This window comes from Hyla sarda, chromosome 6, assembly GCF_029499605.1.
Source record: "Hyla sarda isolate aHylSar1 chromosome 6, aHylSar1.hap1, whole genome shotgun sequence".
Classification (NCBI taxonomy): domain Eukaryota; kingdom Metazoa; phylum Chordata; class Amphibia; order Anura; family Hylidae; genus Hyla; species Hyla sarda.
This window is the reverse complement of record NC_079194.1, coordinates 76,992,859-77,017,210: the sequence shown is the minus strand read 5'-3', so window position 1 is coordinate 77,017,210 and position 24,352 is coordinate 76,992,859. Positions and strand designations below refer to the sequence as shown.

The window sequence follows — 24,352 nt, the reverse complement described above, 5'->3', positions numbered from 1 at the left end:
CCATCGAAAGATTCCCATACACCCTAGACTACAGTCATCTAAACCCAACCCTTTGGTGGTCTCCTGACTCTTTAGCGAGAGGTGATGTTGGTAGAGAAAAGAGTGGAGCACATTGGATTATCACCACCTAACCTTATTGTTTTAGAAAGGATAAGCCAGCTCCAGAACTGTCTGGCTGCGGCTTACCCCTCCCCATAGAGGAAACATGAACATGGGAGGTCAAGAAGCGTATATACCAAGGTCACTGGACTAGTGCTATTATTAGAAGGTGAGGGGAACATATGAAAGTGCAAAAATGAAAAATGAAAATGAATTTTATTGCTTGACATAAGTATTTGATACATCAGAAAAGCATAACTTAATATTTGTTACAGAAACCTTTGTTTGCAATTACAGAGATCAAACGTTTCCTGTAGTTCTTGACCAGGCTTGCACACACTGCAGCAGGGATTTTGGCCCCCTCCTCCATACAGACCTTCTCCAAGTCCTTCTGGTTTCGGGACTGTCGCTGGGCAATACGAACTTTCAGCTCCCTCCAAAGATTTTGTATTGGGTTCAGGTCTGGAGACTGGCTAGGCCACTCCAGGACCCTGAGATGCTTCTTACGGAGCCACTCCTCAGTTGCCCTGGCTGTGCGCTTCGTGTTGTTGTCATGCTGGAAGACCCACCCATCTTCAAAGCTCTTACTGAGGGAAGTCCCAAAGAATGATGTTTCCACCTCCATGATGCACGGTTGGGATGGTCTTATTGGGGTTGTACTCACCTTCCTCATGATCATTGATGCCTCACGAGGGGACATCTTGCATACAGCCCCAGACCGAGGGAGATTGACCATCATTTTGAATTTCTTTCATTTTCGAATAATTGCGCCAACAGTTGTCTTCTTACCAAGCTGTTTGCCTATTGTCCTGTAGCCCATCCCAGCTTTGATGGTCAGGATATGAAGTTGTAAAGTTGTCCCCTGCCAGCCCGTAACCAGTCCCTTGGGCGGAAGCCATTCTTTTCTGCTCAGGCTGTCAATCATGCTGGGGGGGAGGGGACTACTTGCTACTTATTCATGGCACCCCTCACCTTGTTGGAGAAGCCAAGGCTCTTGTGATAGTGCTGCAGCTTCTTCAGTATTTACTAGCACTCGTCTTTGTAAGTGCTGTACCATGAATAATGGGGGAGCGTGGATTTAGACTCCTGCTAATCTAATGTTAATGGCCTAAAGGGAGGATAACCTAGATAACCCCTAGAGCTGCATCCTCACCATTGAGGCTGGGAACATTTTTGACTATGAGGGCTTCATGTCAATTCCTGGATGAATGTCAAGTAGTGGATACAGTTGACTTTTAGTTTTTATGTTAAAGTGAATCTGTCAGGTAATTTATAGAGGGATGGAAGCTGAGCTCAATGAAATATGGGATTACTGTACTGTATATGATTTGAAGCACAAATTCTACATACAAATAGAGGACTTTTTGACAGGACTCCTAGTAGAGTTCAGCTTCTCTGCATCTTTCCCATCCTACTCTCAGATCGGTTCACATTCACCTACATTCTCCATGTAGTTCTACTCAATGCAGGCATTTGTTTACCTACTTTTCATTAAAAAAAATCTAAGCTGAAATAGTGAGATTTATAAACACTGTATAAATGCCAGCAAATGTTTGTTTGGATTGTGGAGAAATTGACAGGGAGGAAGACGGATCTATATCCGAGATGCCAAAATGTGCCACGTCTAGCAGATGGTAAATACTACTTGGACAGGAACAGCGCAGAGAGATGGCATAATATTTACTAGGCAGATGGAATCCAGCTACAATAAATTAGCCTTGATCCAGCAGGGAAGGTTTACAGAATTCTGAATAACACGGAGAATATGGAATAATTATCCTTTAATTTACATCAAGGGGAAACGGCTGTAATTAACTAGAAATGCAGATAGTTCAAAGAGTGGGAAGAAAAAACTCCACCATCAATAAACAAGGGAAGTTCATCACTTATATCCCAGCAAGATGAATGCATTAACCCTACACAAATCATATGATCACAGGTGTAACTTGTATGTACTGTAAACAAGCCATACAACCTGCAATATTACATAATGTACTTGTTCAGCATATATCCAAGACCCGGACTGGCTCCAATAGACTTCGTTTCGGCCTTTATTCTCTGCGCTGCAGGGTTGCTGGGACATCTTATGTGATGACCAGGCATTATAGACCACTTCCTGACCTACAGACCTTCCTTGGTTATAGGTATTGGACTGGGAATTTATTTGTTTGTCAAAAAAGTAAGTTTTGGCTATGGTGGAAAGCTATCAGAGTACACAGAGTAAGGCAACCTGCTGCATATTACAGCGTGTCTATGAACTGGACAATGGAGAAATGAAAGGGGGCAGCCTGATTTGAAGAATTATGATTAGTGTTGCTTGCGAATATTCGCAATGCAAATTTTATTCACGGATATGGCATATTCGCGAATTTGCGAATATAGCACTATATATTTGCAATTACGAATATTCTGTTTTTTTTTTCACAGTACACATCACAGTGATCATCCCTCTCTGATTCCAGCTTGTGTGGTGTAAAGAAGGCTCTAATACTACTGTGTGAGACTGGCGTACGAATTTTCGCGTATGCGAAAATTAGCATAAACAAATTTTCACCTATGCGAATTTTAGCTTATGCTAATTTTTGCATATGGGAATTTTCGCTTATGTTAATATTTGCATATGCCAATTTTTGCATATGCGAAAATAAAACGCGAATATTATGAATATGAGAATTTAGCGAATATATGACGAATATTCGTCCATATATTCGCAAATTCGAATATGGCCTATGCCGCTCAACACTAATCATGATTTCTTTTACACCATGTGGATGGCCAGGTGTGTTGTCTCACTCACCTTTGCAGGTATACAGATGCAGTGTCTGCCAGGAAACCTTGGAGCCTGCCATTTATGTGGATGTTACTCTGAGACGTACCACATATTGGAATATTGCAAAGACCAAGTATACCCATCATGGCAGCTGTAATCCCTAATGGCAGTGGCCTCTTTCAACACCAATGTTTTCTGCACAATTCAAAAATTGTCTAGGAATGGTAAGGAACATTATAAAAAAGTCAAGATCACTTGGCCTCCAAATTCTCCAGACCTCAATCTGATCGAGCACCTGTGGGATGTGCTGGAAAATCAGATCCAGTCCATGGAAATCCTACCTAACAACTGACAGGGTATTCCAGCCATTAACACTTATCCTCTATCCACAAGATTCCTGGTTAAGTGTATGATCAGGGGTGGTCGATCTCTATACAGTCATCCCTCAACTTACAATGGCCTGAACATACAATAGTTTCAACATACAATGGTCTTTTCTGGACCATTGTAAGTTGAAACCAGACTCAACATACAATGTTATGGACAGTCCAGATCTGTGATACCTGTCAATGAACAGACCAATCAGAATGGGCATTCACTGGTAAAACTCCTGTATTACTGAAGCGTATGCACTGACTGGTGTCTGGTAGCGCCTCCCTACAGTACAGGGAGGTACTACATGTTTTGTACTACTCTTTGGGCCAGGGTTAGCTGCTCTTTTGGATACCAGGTGAGGGCGGCTCCATGTTACTTTTTTTAGGACATTGCGTGCATTGTACAGGACCCCGAAGAAGCTCCTGTCCTCTACATAGACCAGTGCTTCCCAAGCAGGGTGCCCCCAGCTGTTGCAAAACTACAACTCCCAGCATGCCCGGACAGCCTTTGGCTGTCCGGGCATGCTGGGAGTTCTAGTTTTGCAAAAGCTGGAAGCTCCCTGCTTGGGAAGCACTGACATAGATAGTGATTACAGCTCCCAGCAATCTTTCTTACTTTTATATGTAAGGACTTACTATATCTTTATCTACTTATTTTTCTTTAATCCTCACTTTTTCCTACTTTTGGATTACATTTTGGTGCCTTTAGAACCAATTACCAGGTTTCCATAGAGTCATGGTCTCAACATACAATGGTTTCAACATACAATGGTCGTCCTGGAACCGATTAATATTGTAATTTGAGGGACCACTGTATTGGCGTCCTGAGTCTACAGAATAGAGCTGCACTTTTGTGCATGTACTATATACTGCTGCACCCTTCATTGTGTATGGTAGCTGTGCAGAGCGCCAAATACCCCAGACAACTTGTCTTGTGGAGTCCATGCCTTGATGGGTCAGACCTGTTTTTTTTTTTGGGGGGGGGGGGGGGGGGGGGGGACAATGAGAACCTAGATTATATAGGAAGGGGGTTTTAATGTTATGGCTAAATGGTGTATGTGTTTCCATTTAGACATTCTACAAAGAAATCAAATGTGAACTTAAATGTATATTGGAGGAAAGTATGTCTACACTACACACAGCCTGTATTCTGTTACTATGAAGGATCATACATTTGAATAGGAGTTGTGATATTAAAACAATATAACATCTTTAATTGAGATTATTGCAGGGTTGCTTAAAGGGGTACTCCGGTGGAAAACTTTTTTTTTTTTAATCAACTGGTGCCAGAAAGTTAAACAGATTTGTAAATTACTTCTATTAAAAAATCTTAATCCTTCCAATACTTATTAGCTGCATAATACTACAGAGGACATTTTTTTCTTTTTGGAACACAGAGCTCTCTGCTGACATCACGAGCACAGTGCTCTCTGCTGACATCTCTGTCCATTTTAGGAAGTGTCCAGATTAGGAAAAAATCCCCATGGCAAACATATGCTGCTCTGGACAGTTCCTAAAATGGACAGAGATGTCAGCAGAGAGCACTGCGCCTGTGATATCAGCAGAGAGCACTGTGTTCCAAAAAGAAAATAATTTCCTCTGTAGTATTCAGCAGCTAATAACTACTGGAAGGATTAAGATTTTTTTTTTTATAGAAGTAATTTACAAATCTGTTTAAATTTCTGGCACCAGTTGATTAAAAATAAATAAATAAATAAAGTTTTCCACCGGAGTACCCCTTTAACTTTTCATGCATTGAGACAATAAAAAATAGATACAAAGATGAACATAACCTTTAGTCCTCTGCTACCGGCATGAATATTAACAATACCACTAAGTACTCAGTTAAAATATAACTGGACCCATAAATGTAAATGTTATTATCCTTAAATAGCTGGCCTGATTCTTATAGCTTCTTTATATGCCCTCCGTATCCTGAGATATTATATTCACTCCCATTATAAAATTAAGTTCGGACAGCTCTCGAAATTGTCAGACAAACTATGCACCCAAATATCTCGAGAGTGGGATGGCGTATCAAGAAATTGGAAAAGGTGTCAGGGCGCCCTATACGATTTACTGAAAGTAACATCTATTTTTTTTTTTTTGGGGGGGAGGGGGTCTCCTTTAAGTATTAATGAACAAAACTGTGAGCGTTATCTTTGTCAAGGTTATGCTTGGTTCTGCATGGGCTCTGGACATTTCTATCTACAGAGAGTCATACCAAGTGTATTTGTCACTTTATCTGTAACTAAAATTTGTAAATAAACACATTGCATCACAGATCTTCAAGGAATTAATGGACTTTTAAATATGAAATAGATCTTCTCTTAAGAAAACCAACTTTAGGAGTCGGATGTGTCCTTAACTCAATGTCGTTTTCACTTACTTTGATTTCAAACTTTATCATTTTGAAGGTTCTCAAGCATAAGATCATTAGAAAGAACAAGGGGAAGAGGAGAGCGTAAAGAAAAGCATCATTAAATAGAAAGTCTGAACAGAGTCTTGTGTGCCTCGAGCAAGAAGAGATTTCACTTTCTGTTAACTGGCTGACTGGCTTTCCATACAGCGGAGCAGGATAGACACATCTTATCCCGCTGACTCCGTCCATGTTTCCATCAGAGAGCCACATTATTAAGTAGCGGATCCTGCAGTCACAATGCAATGGGTTGGAAGATAAATTCAACTTTTTTAAGTTTATCAAGTTATCAAATGCTCCAGCAGGGACTACTGATATTAGGTTCTCCTGTAGGTACAGCTCTTCTGTTTCCCTGGGTAGGGATGGAAAGACCTTCAAGTTCTGGGAGTTGCAGTCCACCCGTAATGTATTATCAGTCAAGTATATACATTTACATTGTACAGGGCAATCACTTCCACTGACATCTGTCAGGAACCAGATCCCAAGAAGTATTAGGTTTGGACCAATCAGCATCCTGAAATGAGAAAATAGAACCAGTAAAGTCATTTGGCCATGCCCTATGTTTTGTGGGTAGCATGCTAAAGCAGGGTCAGTGAGGACACCAGCAGGCAGGTACTCTTTAAAGTGATTGTTTGATACGAAACAATTTACAAATATTCATTTAGAAAATTATAAGGAATTGTCTCGTATAAACTACATTGTCTTGTAAGAATGGTGGACATCATGGAAGGATAGTCTATTACTCTATTAACCTTACCATACATAAGAATATATGGTAACCTCTCCACCCTTACCATACATGAGAATATTCATGTATTCTATATAGAAAGAGGAGGGGTATGCCGCTGCCATACAAAAAGATGGAGCTGTTGAAATTCAACATGCCCAACTCTTCTCTCCCCTGACATTATCTGTTGGGCGAGAGTTTGGAAGCCTCAATACAGATTGCTAGACAAGTTGCCTGGTCTCACTGAAGTTGGTGGGTTCAGGCGACCTTTCACTAATGTGTGTGGGGACCTTGACATAAAGGGACCATCCAAAGTAAACAACCCTTTTAGGAATGTCTACACAATTGCTGTATGAGTCTAAGGTTATGTTCACATTGCCATTACTTTCTGTTCCACTCAGGGCTCGTTCAGCTTTTTTTTTCTTTTATGGATCAAAATGGACCCTAAAATGGGTTTGAACACACTGACAGGTCACGGACACTGTTCACTTGAATGGGGACTGTCGGTGATTCTGTAGTTTAACGGGGGGGGGGGGGGGGGAAATTGTGCATGCGCTAAACTGCCATCGTTCTGACGGAATTGCGGATGAAACTCCAAATAGCGGAGTACGACGGCAATGTTAATGAGGCCTAACTAAATAATCAAGATGTATTTACAGTATATAATGCACATGCTCTAGAGGATCTTGTGTTATTTACTTTTGAACTATCCTTCCCAATGGAGAGTAAATGGATGGGGATGTAATGGCGGGCTGTTAGTTGTGCCGGTTGGGAGTGATTCTGTAATTAAACAGTCACATAAAGTTGAGAAGTTACTTCCACCTTTAAAACTCTGCAGCATTTAACCTTCTCTGACTTACACGTGTTTAGCTGTATATTAATTGCCTCTTGTTCTCATTGTAGTTCTAATACCCAATCTATCTGGGAAATCCAATGACAGTGCATTTTAATTGTCACATTTTTTGCTTGCAATGTGGCTATTTTCCAAAGCCTGTTAAATTATAAGAGGTAAAGATAGAAGTTAAAATTTATGGGGCGTGAAATTAAAAGCTGAAAATTTGATAAGGCAAATATAACATAATATATTTAGATTAGAGGTCGGTTTTCTTATTGCATTTATTCGATTTTCTCATTGGTATAAATATACAGTAGTTAAAGTATATGGTATACCAAGATTAAAGGGGTTATCCACCATAACGCGCTTTCAGTACGTACCTGGCAGACAGTAATGAACATGCTTAGGAAGGATCTGCGCTTGTCTTGGGGCTAAAAGGCTATGTTGTGGAAACACCATAACACTGTGGCTAGCTTTTTGTGAACTGGTATTTCCTGTCTGGGTTTTCTTTTTTGACTACAAATCCCATAATTCCATTTTCCTCCCTCCCACACATCAGCCACCCCACCCATTGAAACATAAATGAGCTGCTTCCATTCAAAAGACCTGTGGTTTTCAATCAGGGTGCCTAAAGCTGTTGCATTAGTTGCAGCTTGATCTCTCTTCCACCAAGCGATCGCTCCACCCATTGAAGCAGACAGGCTCCCTGTCATCAGCTGACTAGTGAGTTAGGATTCAGCCGCATTGCAACCTGGGAAAAATCTGAGACAACAGTCATTTTGTATGCTGTTAAAAATAAATATTGGGGTGAAAATCCCAAAAGAATTGTGAGAAAACCGTCACACACAGGTACAGCATAGTCAAATACCCCTTTAAGCATTCGATCTTAGTATGAAAGATTCTTAAAGGGGTTGTCTGCTTAAGACAATGGGCTTCATTTACTAGCTGAAACCGACCAGTTTTTTTTTGGCAAAGAGTGTCTGAGACATGTCTGCACCAGTCTGCCACAGTGTGCGCCAGGAAAATCCGACAAACCCGACAATACACTGTGAAAAGCCAAAAAAGGGGCGTGATCTTTCGCAGAGGTGGCGTGGCAGACACATAAGAGGCGTGGTTTCCCAACCCTACCTATTTGCTATTGAATTCACAGAAAATCCTGTGGACAAATGGCTGGAAATTTCCACCTAGAAAAAGCTGGTCAGAAAATTTTCGCGACTTTTCCCTATAGTAAATAGAGAGGAATCCTGCAAGTCTGAAACAACTTTTCCCACTAGTAAAAACTTGACACTCTTAGTAAATGAGGCCCAATATCTTTTTGTGTGACGAGTCTTCTCACCACACTTCAGCTGTAATCTGCAATGGAATTTGGCATCAACTTTTTTTTTTTTAAAGAAATAAACATAACATGGGGATAACTTACATAGACATAAGTGCTCTGACAAACAGAAGTGCTGTTCTGCCACACTGACTGCCTTCATCACTGGTCATGTGATCACATCAGCTATCGCTACCAAAGTAAAGTCACTAGTCAAGTCAATTACAGTCAGAGTGGTTGTACTGAAGTCTGACCCAAAAGTACTTCAAGTCCAAGCTAGCTGCAAGGCCCTGTCCGTGTTACTGATCAACGCTCTGCGGTATATATGAAAAAAAATAGGAACAAACAGAATGGCGCTATCTAAGTGCCTTACATTATGGTTGGAGCAGATTGTCCCAATAAATATGGGAATGTATATATATATATATATATATATATATATATGTATATATATTTTTATATATTTATGTCTCCCTAAGCAGACACATACATACACACAGATTAGCAAGGTGTATGGTGAGCAGTGATGGTTAGATCTGCTGCGGGTATAGGTAGAGGATTGTATCTCACTTACCTATGCAAAACACTGCAGGCACAACACTGCTTAGCGCATAGAAGGAGTGCGATATACTCTCGAGGTCCTCTGGCTGCCCGGCATCCAGTCCCGATCAACGGCTCTGTCGGTCTAGAGTGAGTGGAGAAGTGGTCCCGAAAGGAAGCTGCTCTAGCAGTTTCCAGGGTAGAAAAGATGGATGATGTCCGTGGTGCCTTGAGGGTATGTAGCAATGAAACAAGTGTCCTGGATTCATTGGGCTACTTTTTTATCGAAATATAACAAAATAATAAAAAAACTAAATAGTTTAAAATAAAGTGAAAAATGCTGAAAAGGATGGGAGCAACGCGTTTCGCAAGGTGACCCCAGCCTGACGAAGCGAGGGTCACCCTGTAAAAACACGTTGCTCCCATCCTTTTCATAATTTTTCACTTTATTTTATTTCATTGCTACATACCCTCAAGGTGCCACAGACATCATCCATCTTTTCTACCCTGGAAACTGCTGGAGCAGCTTCCTTTCGGGACCACTTCTCCACTCACTGGCATAGAAGACTTTAACAACTGTCTAACCTCAGTAAAGCTGCAGTTAACCCTTACCTGGTCTTGGACTATTATTGCCCTGTCTAAATTTGGGATAGCGGTGCTACCGTTTGGGTGGATACTGGAAAAACCACTCTGGTGTCACGAACATTAGGAGTTGATAACACCTTGCCCCTGGGCTATACCATCTGCCCCATCCACGTACACCCTTCACACCCCATTGTCACACCACAACTTTGGTGTCACCACAGAAGGTGCAAGTGAACAGCCGACTTGTTGGTGACAAATGGGATTCCTCCAAATTGCTCCCATATATACTAGGGAGGAGCTAGCCTCGTAAGTCTTAGCTGAGGTACAGCCAAGTGAAGACCTGAGAAGTTGTCTGGTGTTCCTGAGGGAGACCAAGGCCTAACCACGCAGCCACGCAGCTACTACCAGTAACCCCTGCAGGTGAAAGTCAAAGCCTGGCGGTAAGCACAAATACAGGGGACAAGTCTATTCAAGATAGTCAAGGCAGTCAAGTCTGTCATTTACTAAAGTCAGCGTGGGTTGCACAAGTCAGTCCAAGTCCACTACAAGTCCCAGCGAGCCAACAAGCTCCCTAAAGTTCACTGAGCATCTCTTTGGGCCTAAACTGAGCTGTAAAGACTTTACCATCCTGTCTGCTTCAGTAAAGTGCCGTTGTTCCGTAACCTTGCATTGGAGTGATTATTTACCCCGCACATAGCCCAGGAACCAGCAGTCATACCTCGGGTGGTATAGAGGATAACCACGCCCTGGCGTCACAAACACAAAGGGTTGATGCCACCTGCCCTAAGGGTTAACAAGATCTGTCCTTCCAACACCCTCACAACAACTTTTGGCGTCCTACGAACAGGATACGGGTATTACCCTATACAAAAATACCCCCCCCAGTCTAAACTCTGTATTGCAAAGAAACTCGTACGTCAGTGCAACAGAAATTGCGCCAGTTTTGTACAGGACTTTGTCAGTAAAAGCTCGTCTGCTGGAAGGCGCTTGTGAAAAAGAGAGGGAGGTGAAGAAAAGTTTATTGTCTGCCATTGTGAAAAGTATTGAAGCTAACCAGGCCCAAACAAGAAGTGCCCATATTAAATTCTGTGATGGGTGTAGTTTCCAAAATGGGGTCACATGTGGGGTCACATGTGGTAAACGCATATGGCCCCTGACTTCCATTCCAAACAAATTCTCTCTCCAAAAGTTCAATGGCGCTCCTCCTCTTCTGAGCATTGTAGTGCGCCAGCAGAACACTTGACGTCCACACATGAGGTATTTCCATACTTAGAAGAAATGGGGTTACAAATTTTGGGATGCATTTTCTCCTATTACCCCTTGTAAAAATTAAAAATTTGGGGAAAAACCAGCATTTTTGTGAAAAAAAATGTTTTCTTCATTTTCACATCCGACTTTAACAAAAAGTCGTCAAACACCTGTGGGGTGTTAAAGCTCACTGTACCCCTTGTTTCATTCCTTGAGGGGTGTAGTTTCCAAAATAGTAGGCCATGTGGGTTATCTTTTGCTGTTCTGGCCCCATAGGGGCTTCCTAAATGCAACATGCCCCCCAAAAACCATTTCAGCAAAATTTGCTTTCCAAAATCCCATTGTCGCTCCTTCCCTTCTGAGCCCTCTATTGCACCCGCCAAACATTTCACATACACATATGAGCTATTTCCTTACTCGAGAAAAATTGGGTTACAAATTTTGAGGGTCTGTTTTTCCTATTACCCCTTGTAAAAATTCCAAAACTGGGTATACAAAAACATGCGAGTGTAAAAAATGAAGATTTTTAATTTTCTCCTTCACTTTGCTGCTATTACTGTGAAACACCTAAGGGGTTAACAAACTTTCGGAATGTCATTTTTAGAGATGAGCGAACTTACAGTAAATTCGATTCATCACGAACTTCTCGGCTCGGCAGTTGATGGCTTTTCCTGCATAAATTAGTTCAGCTTTCAGGTGCTCCCGTGGGTTGGAAAAGGTGGATACTGTCCTAGGAGACTCTTTCCTAGGACTGTATCCACCTTTTCCAGCCCACCGGAGCACCGGAAAGCTGAACTAATTTATGCAGGAAAAGTCAGCAACAGCCGAGCCGAGAAGTTCGTGATGAATCGAATTTACTGTAAGTTCGCTCATCTCTAGTCATTTTGAATACTTTGAGGTGTGCAGTTTCTATAATGGGGTAATTTATGGGGTATTTCTAATATGAAGGCCCCTCAAATCCACCGCAAAATTTCGATTTAGAAAATTTTGTGAAAAATTAGAAAATTGCTGCCGAACTTTGTAGCCCTCCGATGTTTTCCAAAAGTAAAAACATGTCAATTTTATGATGCAAACATAAAGTAGACATATTGTTTATGTGAATCAATCTAAAATTCATTTGGAATGTCTATTTTCCTTACAAGCAGAGAGCTTCAAAGTTAGAAAAATGCTAATTTAAAAAATTTTTCATAACATTTTTGAATTTTTACCAAAGAAATGATACAAGTATCGACAAAAAATTTACCACTAACAAAGTAGAATATGTCACGAATAAACAATCTTGGAATCAGAATGAAAAGTAAAAGCATCCCAGAGTTATTAATACTTAAAGTGATATGTGCAAAAAACGCTCTGGTCCTTAAGGTGAAAATGGGCTTAGTCCTTAAGGGGTTAAAGTCCTTATCAAGCATGGGCTGCAGATCAAGCCATCAAAGTGTTACTTGCTCAAACCTCAAGTCCATTACCTGGGCCACGTTGTCAGCGCATGGGGAAAGATGTCAGGAGCTTCCTAGGATTTGCCAGCTACTACTGCCGTTTTATCCCACACTTTACCCAAATTGCAGAACCCCTTATGGCTCTCCTGCAGGGAACAGCGAAGGAGAATTACAGTGGGAGACTACCTATTGATTGGGCCAAAGTGCAAGAGACAGCGTTTCAAGCATCTGCTGTCACAGCCACCCATCTTGGCGTATCCGGATTACAGTCAGCTGTTCCGGCTATATACTGATGCCAATTTTGAAGGCCTAGGAGCTGTCCTGTCCCAATTCCAATATAGCCAAGAGAGAGTGACTGCCTACGCCAGTCGAAATCTGCGAGGGGCGCAGTAGAACGATACCAATTACAGTTCATCCAAGTTGGAACTTCTCGCCCTGGTATGTGCCATGACAGAAAAATTCATTCAAAATAATTTGGCTGCTACGCCATTTACTGTCTGCATGCATAACAATCCTTTGGCCCACCTAAACACTGCCAAGTTGGGCGACCTTGAACAGCGATGGGCTCCAAGATTAGCTAATTACAGCTTTACCATCAAGTACAGAAGTGGCAAGTCAAATGTCAATGACGATGTACTGTCTAGAATGACCCCCGGTGAAGAACCACCCGTAGAAAACGAGTGGGAAGACGTGGAGATGCCCCAATTTTGTTAATGGTTTGTAAACCAGAATGTTGTTACCGCCCTCGTGGATGGAGCAGCATCTGTGTCACGGCAAAAAGAATGGCCTCAGTTGCTATCTGAGTTGGTGGAAATCTATAACAACACCGTGCACTGTTCCACTAGGTATACCCCCTTCTATTTGATGATGGGATGACATGGGCAACTGCCTAAGGATCGAACATTTGGGTTACAAGCCCCGATCAACAGTTCTCCTCAAGCATCTCACGAGTGGATTTCTGATCACCAACAGCGAATTTGAGAAGCCAAAGAGATTGTCAGTAAAAAGATGGATAAGGCCCAACAAAGCCAACAGGACGACTACAACCACCATGCCACAGCCAAGCCATTACAGGTGGGTGACAAAGTCTGGCTAAGAAAATTCCCTAGAACAGACAAGCTGGATTCCAGTTGGGAGACAGTGCCCTAAACAGTGACAGCTATTCCCTACCCTTAGTCTGATGTCTATGAAGTTCAGAAGTCTGGGTATGAGCCATATGTTGTCCATAGGAATCCTATTAAGCTTTGCTTGAAGGAAGATCTCCCCTTGTCTCCACCACCACTGCCTTCTCCTTGTGTCAGACCGGTTCCTCACGAAGGGATTCATCCATTCATGGACTTCTCTATGTTCTCACTGACTCAGCCAACATTTATCTGTCTAACTCCAGGGCAGGAGCTGATCCCTACACCTCTAGTCAATGCACTGGCTCCTAGTCTATCTCCTCTAGCTCCAGTTTATGTACCAGCTCCGAGGGTTCCAGAAGTAATCCCTGTTCCTCCAGCTCATGCCCCGGCTTCCACATTTCCGGCAGTTACTGTTCAGCTGGTTACAGATCAAGTAAAATTTTTATTGTCTGTTGAAGAAATATCTGCTGACTTTCCAGACTAACCTTCAGATGCTGGTTCTCAAGAGGTGGTGCTGCATAGAACCCAGCGGTCTACTCAAGGACAATTGCCCGCTGGATATAGAGAGTAAACCACATGTATATAATAGTCAATAGTAAAATGTACTATTACATCAGGATTGTCTAGTCTTGAAAAATGTTTATGTACTGCGTAATTTTGTGTACAGAAAGCAGTGTACAGTATTAAGTCAGGACTGTAATCTTATAGTCAGTATAGTTAGGCTGGGTTCATATCACGAGTTGACCTTTTGATACGATCTTTTGAAGCTCAAATCGAATGAAATAGTATCTGTGCACGGACAGGTACTAACAGATAGGGAGTCATTAACTATTATGGGGCTGTGGACCCGATCGTAGTCAGCTAGTGACTACGATCTGGTCATTTTCTCAGCATGTCAGATTTTTGACATGGACTAAAATTCGTGGCAGATCACAAGTTTTTTAGGCAGAGTCAAAAATCAGATCCCCTGAGAAAATGACCAGATCGTAGTCACTAGCTGACTATGATCGGGTCCGCAGCCCCATAATAGTTAATGGCTCCGTATCTGTCCGTACACAGATACGATTTCAGGCAATCTGAACTTCCGAAATCGAATCTGTGCATCGAAAGGTCAAATCGTGGTGTGAACGCAGCCTTAGATTTACTAAGTCCATAAAATTGTACTCTGTCTAATGCTTATTGTTTTACGGTCCACTGTGCACAGGGTTCTCTTGTGGCCAGAGAGAGCACCTGGTGAGCGTAAGCAGCACAAAAAGGTGGAAAAGCTATTGTCTATATGCTGCTGTTTTATACTGTAAAATGTATTAAGTCAGTGTAATTGTTAATCTATTGTTACGGGGAGAAGTAGAGAAACATGCCGATGGGCCTCGTTAGCATAGGGATCTGTGTAGAGAGCCTCAGGCAGCCTGATCCGCCCCAATGCAGTTACAAAATCAATTAACCTACTCAAACCATTTGTTGACTACACCCTGGTTCAAATACCCCATTCATATGAGTATGTCTGGACATTCATTTATAATACCACATGAACTCTATCCCTGTTACCAGCCCTGTGAAGGACATTGGCACAATGCCCCAGGGACTGTTCTGTTTATCACTACTTTTGCATGGCCTCCAGTGGGCACTTCATGTCATTCCCCCTTCAGGACGATACGCCAAGGATGAATTCTTTTCAGAGGGGGAGTTTGTGGTGGCCCAGTACAAGAGTTGTTCTCCTGCACGCTTGTCCGTCCTGTGTGGTGGCTTCCCTTTCAGTGTTCCCCTGGGTCCACATACCTCCTATGGACTCTAAAGTGTTAACTGCTCTTATGTTATATGCTGGTTAATCCTTTGAGCCATTTGTCTCTTTAAATATTGTTTCTAAGGCCTCTGTTACCAAGGAGGGTGCAAGAGAAACAGGTGACTTGTTGGTGACCAATGAGATTCCTCCAAACTGCTCCCATAGATACTAGGGAGGAGCTAGCCTAGTTAGTCTTAGATGAGGTACAGCCAAGTGAAGACCTGAGAAGTTGTCTGGTGTTCCTGAGGGAGACCAAGGCCTAACCATGCAAGCACGCAGCTACTACCAGTAACCCCTGCAGGTGAAAGTCAAAGCCTGGCGGTAAACACAAATACAGGGGACAAGTCTAGTCAAGATAGTCAAGGCAGTCAAGTCTGTCATTTACTAAAGTCAGCGTGGGTTGCACAAGTCAGTCCAAGTCCACTACAAGTCCCAACGAGCCAACAAGCCCTAAAGTTCACTTAGCATCGCCTTGGGCCTAAACTGAGCTTTAAAGACTTTACCATCCTGTCTGTCTCAGTAAAGTGCTGTTGTTCCATAACCTTGCATCAGAGTGATTATTTATCCCGCGCCTGGCCCAGGAACCAGCAGCCATACCTTGGGTGGTATAGAGGATAACTACGCCATGGCGTCACGGACACAAAGGATTAATGTAATCTGCCCCAATGGTTAACAACATCTGCCTTTCAACACCCTCACCACATATGTGCAATCAGGGCTCTGTACACTGAGGACAAGCAGATCTCTGTACACTGAGGACAAGCAGGGCTCTGTGCACTGAGGACAAGTAGGGCTCTGTGCACTGAGGACAAGTAGGGCTCTGTGCACTGAGGACAAGCAGGGCTCTGTGCACTGAGGACAAGCAGGGTTCTGTACACTGAAGACAAGCAGGGCTCTGTACACTGAGGACAAGCAGGGCTCTGTACACTGAGGACAAGCAGGGCTCTGTACACTGAGGACAAGCAGGGCTCTGTACACTGAGGACAAGCAGGGCTATGTACACTGAGGACAGGCAGGGCTCTGTACACTGAGGACAAGCAGGGCTCTGTACACTGAGGACAAGCAGGGCTCTGACCACTGAGAACAAACAGGGCTCTGTGCACTGAGGCTCTGTGACATGCTCCTGCCTCACACAGCAGGATGATTGACAAGCCAAGAGCATGCACAGAGCCCAACTTGTCCCATTCACATTTTTTGTATTTGGTCTTTTCACACACAGGCAATAGCTGCAGGAACTGCATTTTCTCACACAAAAATATACAATTTTTTTTAATGTTTTCAATGTTTATTGCAAATATACTTATAATGGTATTATCTACATTATATAAAAAGTTTTTGCAAACAACAGGTCATATTAACACTTATTCTGGCCTCTCGAATTGCAGAGACAGGCCTCCTCTCCACTCTGACATGTGTGACTCATGTACTGGGCTCCAGGTTAGGAGGGGGAGGCACGTCCTTGTGGCCTCTCCAAATGTTTGGCTGAAGAACCAAACAGAGTGAATATAAGTTTACAGTCTGTGGGCTAAGTAAAGAATTTGCATCCAGTCTCTCCCAGCCTTTGCATCTAGTCTCTCCCAGCAGTGAAACAGCAAGGAAGTCTCTGCTAACTATAAGAGGGAAGTATACAAGCGATTGTTTGAGCTGTGATTGTTTTGAGCTATATACAAGAGTGTGAAGTATACAAGTGAGTGTGGGTATAAAAGTGAGAGGGACTTAAAATTAAGGGACTTTAAATTCAGGGAGTTTAATTGACATATTTGAGTGTTTTTTTTGTTTTCATTTACTGATATTTTTTGCAATCCCCAAACCTAGAATGGCCTGCATGTTGGAAAATGCAGTCCAGTGTGCATCTTGTACAATGTATGAAATCCTTGAGCAGCAGTTCAAGGGTGAATATTGTTGTGTGAGATGTGAGCGAGTTGTTCGTTTGGAAGCCCAAATCCTGGATCTAGAGGAACAACTGGCAACATTGAGACGCATTGACAACTTGGAGAGGAGTCTTCTGCTCACTGAGCAGGCACTCTCGGGGGTAGAGGTGGGGGAGGACAGTGGGATGGAGGTGCAGGACAGTCAGGCAGCTAGCTGGGTTACAGTTAGAAAGCAGGGTAGGGGAAAAAGTGTCAGGGAGGCTAGTCCTGAACTGGCACACAATAAGTTTGCCCGCTTTGCAGATGAGGGGGATGCAATTTCAGAGCTAGCAGTACTGCAGCAGGATACTGCCTCTGACCACCAGGGGGGTGTCTGCTACAGTAAGGAGGGAGGGAGGAGTGCAGGGCAGGCCAGACAGGTACTAGTTTTGGGGGACTCAATTATTAGGGGGACAGACAGGGCGATCTGTCACAAAGACCGGGATCGCCGAACAGTGTGTTGTCATCCTGGTGCTCGAGTTCGGCACATCGCGGATCGGGTTGACAGGTTGCTGGGCGGGGCTGGAGAGGACCCAGCAGTCATGGTACATATTGGAACCAATGACAAAGTAAGAGGTAGGTGGAGTGTCCTTAAAAATGATTTCAGGGACTTAGGCCGCAAGCTTAAGGCAAGGACCTCCAAGGTAGTATTTTCTGAAATACTACCAGTACCACGAGTGGCTCAGAAGCTGGTGTAGTAAGGAGGGGTTTCGGTTCATGGAGAACTGGGCCAACCTCGTTGTCGGTTACCGGCTCTACCGTAGGGACGGGCTGCACCTCAATGGGGAGGGTGCAGCTGTGCTTGGGGTGAAGATGGCTAGAAGGTTGGAGGAGTGTTTAAACTAGGGACTAGGGAACCTACAGCAAAGAGGGGGAAGATAGCGTAGATAGAGAGGTGGGAATTATTAATGTACCTGGGGGTGGAGCGGAAGGGAGGGGTTAGAATAGTTAATAGGAATAGGCTTCATAGGAAAATAAAACATATACCCTTGAATGCTCTGACTGAGTCTAACTGAAGCTGGGTCTGTATTCTAAAGTGTTGTATTATTAAGTGTTACATCTGAGAAGTTTTATAAGCAGAAGTTTAAAAAGCAGGAGTTGTAAGCAGGACCCACTGTAACTGTAAGTATTACACTCCCTTGATAAAAGTAGTTTTTCTTAATAGTTAATAACAACTGTTTGTCACCAAGGATATGGACAGCAGGATTGGAGGTTTTCTTCAGTGCACATTGTGCCACATGTATACATCTCTGGAGCAGCAGCTTCAGGGTGAATACCGCTGTGACAAATGTGAGCATGTTGCCCACCTGGAAGCTCGTATTAGAGATCTAGAGGAGCAAAATGCAACATTGAGGGCGATTGACAATCTTACAGAGCAAGCAGTTAGTGGGGTAGAAATGGAGGTTGGAGAAACTAGCCAGGAGGCCCAAGTAGGGAGCTGGGTTAATGTAGTTAGAGGGACTGGAAAGGGGGCAAGGAAAAGGAAGGTCACTTCTGCTTCTGATCTCCCAAGTAAAATTGCCAAGTTGGGCAATGATGCGAGGGCCTCAGTATCAGAGATGGCAACCCTAGTGGATACTGGTCTCCCTAACAGCCGGGGGAACAGCTCAACTAGTAGTGTGGGGGATGGTAACGCAGATAGGCCAAGACAGTTAGTTGTGGTAGGGGATTCTATAATCAGGAAGACGGATAGAATAATTTGTCGCCAAGACCACCTCAACCGAATGGTTTGCTGTCTCCCTGGTGCCAGGGTTCGGCATGTGGTGGAAAGGGTGGACAAATTACTAGGGGGGGCTGGGGATGACCCAGCTGTCGTGGTCCATGTGGGAACCAACGACAGAATACATGGTAGGTGGAGGTCCTTGAAGAATAATTACAAGGAACTAGGTGCCAAGCTGAAGGGAAGGACCTCTAAGGTTGTGTTCTCTGAAATACTTCCTGTGCCATGCGCATCGCAGGAAAGACAGCGGGAGCTTAGGGAGTTAAATGCATGGCTTAAGTCGTCGTGTGAGGGGGAAGGGTTTGGGTTTTTAGAGCACTGGGCTGACTTTTCATTGGGGTACAAATTCTACGGATAATTTGCACCTGAATGGAAGGGGGTCCGCTGTGCTGGGGGAGAGAATCCTGGAAGGGGTGGCTGAGTATTTAAACTAGGTGAGTGGGGGGAGGATAATAAAGCAAAGAAAGCAGACAGTGGGATGGATAGGTTAGAGAGGGGTCAGGACATAATGGTGGGTGGAGAGGAGTCCTGTGGGGGGAGGTTAAGAGCAGTGGATAAGGAGATTCATGCGTTACAAACCAGCTGTAAAAATAAATGTAGCCCGAAAAATTGTAATCCCAATAGTTCAAAAAATTCCATTAGCCCCAATAACTCAATAACTACAATAAGCCCCATTAACTCAAAAAATACCTTTAGCCCCAATAACTTAAATAACAACGTTAGACGCAATAACGCAAAAAATCCCATTAGCCCCAATAACTTAAATAATAACGTTAGACCCAATAACTCAATAAATCCCATTAGCCCCAATAACTTAAATAGTACAGTTAGCCATTATGACTCAAATAATAACATTAACCCCAATAACTCTGAAAATCCCATTAGTGAGACTATATGTGTAAAACTTAATGGAAATGTAAAGTGTATGTTCACAAATGCCAGAAGCCTAACAAATAAAATGGGGGAGCTTGAGGCCTTCATACTGGAGGAACATATTGATATAGTTGGGGTCACTGAGACATGGCTGGACTCCTCGCATGACTGGGCTGTCAATCTGCAGTGGTTTACATTGTTTCGCAAAGATAGAATGAACAGAAAAGGTGGTGGAGTCTGTCTGTATGTAAGAAGTGGTATGAAAGTCAGTGTGAACAATGCCATAGTGTGTGATGATTCTGAGGAGGTGGAATCACTGTGGGTAGAATTACAAAAGGAGGGAAATACTGAAAAAATAATGTTTGGTGTAATCTACAGACCCCCTAATATCACTGAAGAGATAAAAGGTCGGCTGTATAAACAAATAGAGAGGGCCGCCCGGGCAGGTATAGTGGTAATAATGGGAGATTTTAACTATCCAGATATAGATTGGGGCCGGGGGCTGGCTAAAACTACAAAGGGGCGACAATTCCTAAATTTATTGCAGGATAATTTTATGGGCCAGTTTGTGGAGGACCCAACAAGAAGTGATGCCTTGTTGGATCTGATCATTTCCAACAACGCAGAGCTGTTGGTAATGTAACTGTGCGGGAAAACCTTGGTAATAGCGACCACAATATAGTTACTTTTGACTTAAAATGTAGAAAACAAAGACAGACGGGGAAGGCAAAAACATATAACTTTAAAAAGGCAAATTTCCCTGGGCTGAGAGCTGCACTACAGGACATAGACTGGGGGGAAGGTGTTCTCAAGTACTGATACAGAAGGTAAATGGGACATCTTTAAATCAACTCTAAATAACTATACAGCTAAATATATACCAAAGGGGAACAAATATAAAGGCGGAATGGGTTCTTTAGTTCTGTATACACTATGGAAAAAGGAGCTGACATTGGCCAGGTCAGTGCTGGTAACACATCATGTAATGTACTGAACTGGCTTAATGTAGAGATGGTACAAGATAAGTTAAGTAATATAAATGTAAGCAAATCTCCAGGGCCAGATGGATTGCACCCAAGAGTTCTTAGAGAGGTAAGTTCAGTAATATCTGTACCCTTGTTCATGATATTTAGAGATACTCTGGTGTCTGGTATTGTGCCAAGGGACTGGCGCAAGGCGAATGTGGTACCAATCTTCAAGAAGGGCTCTAGGTCTTCGCCAGGCAATTATAGATCGGTAAGTCTAACGTGCATTGTGGGTAAATTGTTTGAAGGACTTATAAGGGATTACATACAGGAATACATAGGGGATAATAATATTATAAGTGATAGCCAGCATGGGTTTACTAAGGATAGAAGTTGTCAAACCAATCTAATTTGCTTTTATGAAGAGGTGAGTAGAAGCCTTGACAGAGGAATGGCTGTGGATATAGTGTTTCTGGATTTTGCCAAAGCGTTTGATACTGTCCCTCATAGACGTCTGACAGGTAAGTTAAGGTCCTTGGGCTTGGAAACTTTAGTTTGTAACTGGATTGAACACTGGCTCATGGATCGTACCCAGAGAGTGGTGGTCAATGATTCATACTCTGATTGGTCCCCGGTTATTAGTGGTGTACCCCAAGGTTCTGTACTGGGCCCGCTGCTGTTTAATTTATTTATCAATGATATAGAGGATGGTATTAACAGCTCTGTTTCTATCTTTGCAGATGACACCAAACTTTGTAGCACAGTACAGTCTATAGAGGATGTGCATAAGTTACAAGATGCATAGACTAAGTGTCTGGGCATCCACTTGGCAAATGAGGTTCAATGTGGATAAATGTAAAGTTATGCATCTGGGTACTAAGAACATGCATGCATTGTATGTCTTAGGGGGGATTAAACTGGCAGAGTCACTGGTAGAGAAGGATCTGGGTGTACTTGTAGATCACAGACTACAGAATAGCATGCAATGTCAGGCTGCTGCTTCCAAAGCCGGCAGGATATTGTCATGTATCAAAAGAGGCATGGACTCAAGGGACAGGGACATAATACTCCCCCTTTATAAAGCATTGGTACGGCCTCACCTGGAATATGCTGTTCAGTTTTGGTCGCCTGTTCATAAAAGGGACACTGCGGAGTTGGAAAGGGTGCAGAGACGCGCGACTAAACTAATATGGGGCATGGAACATCTTAGCTATGAGGAGCGATTAAAGGAGTTCCAATTGTTTAGTCTTGAGAAGAGACGTTTAAGGGGGGATATGATAAACGTATATAAGTATATAAATGGCCCATACAAAAAATATGGAGAAAAACTGTTCCAGGTTAAACTCCCCCAAAGGACGAGGGGGCACTCCCTCCGTCTGGAGAAGAAAAGGTTTAGTCTAAAGGGCCGACACGCCTTCTTTACCGTGAGGACTGTGAATTTATGGAACGGTCTACCTCAGGAACTGGTCACAGCAAGAACAATTAACAGCTTTAAAACAGGGTTAGATACATTCCTGGAACAAAATAACATTAATGCTTATGCAGAATTATAAAACTACATCCCTTTCCCTTATCCCCTTACACCCTTCCCTTCAATTCCCTGGTTGGACTTGATGGACGTATGTCTTTTTTCAACCATACTAACTATGTAACTATGTAACTATGAATCCCATTAACCCCAATAACATAAAGGATGGAAATGTAAAGTGTATGTTCACAAATGTCAGAAGCCTAGCAAATAAAATGGGGGAGCTGGAGGCCTTGATACTGGAGGAACATATTGATATAGTTGGGGTCACTGAGACATGGCTGGACTCCTCGCATGACTGGGCTGTCAATCTGCAGGGCTTTACATTGTTTCTCAAGGATAGAATGAACAGGATAGGTGGTGGAGTCTGTATGTAAGAAGTGGTATGAAAGTCAGTGTGAACAATGCCATAGTGTGTGATGATTCTGAGGATGTGGAATCATTGTGGGTAGAATTACAAAAGGTGGGAACTACTGAAAAAATAATATTTGGTGTAATCTACAGACCCCCTAATATCACTGAGGAAATAGAAGGTCGGCTGCATAAACAAATAGAGAGGGCCGCCCGGGCAGGTACAGTGGTAATAATGGGAGATTTTAACTATCCAGACATAGATTGGGGTCGGGGGTTGGCTAAAACTTCGACAATTCCTAAATTTATTGCTGGATAATTTTATGGGCCAGTTTGTGGAGGACCCAACAAGAAGTGATGCCTTGTTGGATCTGATCATTTCCAACAACGCAGAGCTGGTTGGTAATGTAACTGTGCGGGAAAACCTTGGTAATAGTGACCACAATATAGTTACTTTTCACTTAAAATGTAGAAAACAAAGACAGACAGGGAAGGCAAAAACATATAACTTTAAAAAGGCAAATTTCCCTGGGCTGAGGGCTGCACTACAGGACATAGACTGGGGGGAGGTGTTCTCAAATACTGATACAGAAGGTAAATGGGACATCTTTAAATCAACTCTAAATAACTATACAGCTAAATATATACCAAAGGGGAACAAATATAAACGATTAAAACTAAATCCTACATGGCTGACAAATGATGTTAAAAGAGCAATAAACAACAAAAAAATAGCCTTCAAAAAAATACAAATCTGAGGGGTCAGCTATAACATTTAAACTGTACAAGGAGCTTAATAAAATCTGTAAAAATGTAATAAAAACTGCAAAAATTCAAAATGAGAGACAGGTGGCCAAAGAAAGCAAAACTAATCCTAAATATTTTTTTAGATATATAAATGCAAAAAAACCAAGGACAGAGCATGTAGGACCCCTTAATAATGATAATGGGGAGGTTGTCACGGGCGATTAAGAGAAGTCGGAGCTACTGAATGGGTTCTTTAGTTCTGTATATACTAAGGAAGAAGGAGCTGACATTGGCCAGGTCAGTGCTGGTAACACATCATGTAATGTACTGAACTGGCTTAATGTAGAGATGGTACAAGGTAAGTTAAGTAAAGTAAATGTAAGCAAATCTCCAGGGCCAGATGGACTACACCCAAGAGTTCTTAGAGAACTAAGTTCAGTAATATCTGTACCCTTGTTCATGATATTTAGAGATTCTCTGGTGTCTGGTATTGTGCCAAGGGACTGGCGCAAGGCGAATGTGGTACCAATCTTCAAGAAGGGCTCTAGGTCTTCGCCAGGAAACGATAGACTGGTAAGTTTAACGTGCATTGTGGGTAAATTGTTTGAAGGACTTATAAGGGATTACATACAGGAATACATAGGGGATAATAGTATTATAAGTGATAGCCAGCATGGGTTTACTAAGGATAGAAGTTGTCAAACCAATCTAATTTGCTGGATTTAGCAAAAGCGTCTGATACTGTCCCTCATAGACGTCTGACAGGTAAGTTTCGGTCTTTGGGCTTGGAAACTTTAGTTTGTAATTGGATTGAACACTGGCTCATGGATCGTACCCAGAGAGTGGTGGTCAATGATTCGTACTCTGATTGGTCCCCGGTAATTAGTGGTGTACCCCAAGGTTTTGTACTGGGCCCGCTGTTGTTTAATTTATTTATCAATGATATAGAGGATGGCATTAACAGCTCTGTTTCTATCTTTGCAGATGACACCAAGCTTTGTAGCATGGT

General features: G+C 42.7%; 1 protein-coding gene across 3 annotated transcripts in view; it reads right to left on the bottom strand.

Moving 5' to 3' along the window:
• Positions 1-4,935: 4,935 nt before the first annotated feature.
• The window catches only part of LOC130277556 (platelet glycoprotein IX-like), a 37,620-nt gene continuing 18,203 nt past the window's right edge, over positions 4,936-24,352 (bottom strand). For all 3 annotated transcript variants that reach the window (XM_056528253.1, XM_056528255.1, XM_056528254.1), the window contains one exon: positions 4,936-6,176. In XM_056528253.1, coding sequence (XP_056384228.1) covers positions 5,540-6,175 — 636 coding nt within the window. In that variant the 5' untranslated portion in view covers position 6,176 and the 3' untranslated portion in view covers positions 4,936-5,539. The remainder of the gene's footprint in view (positions 6,177-24,352) is intronic.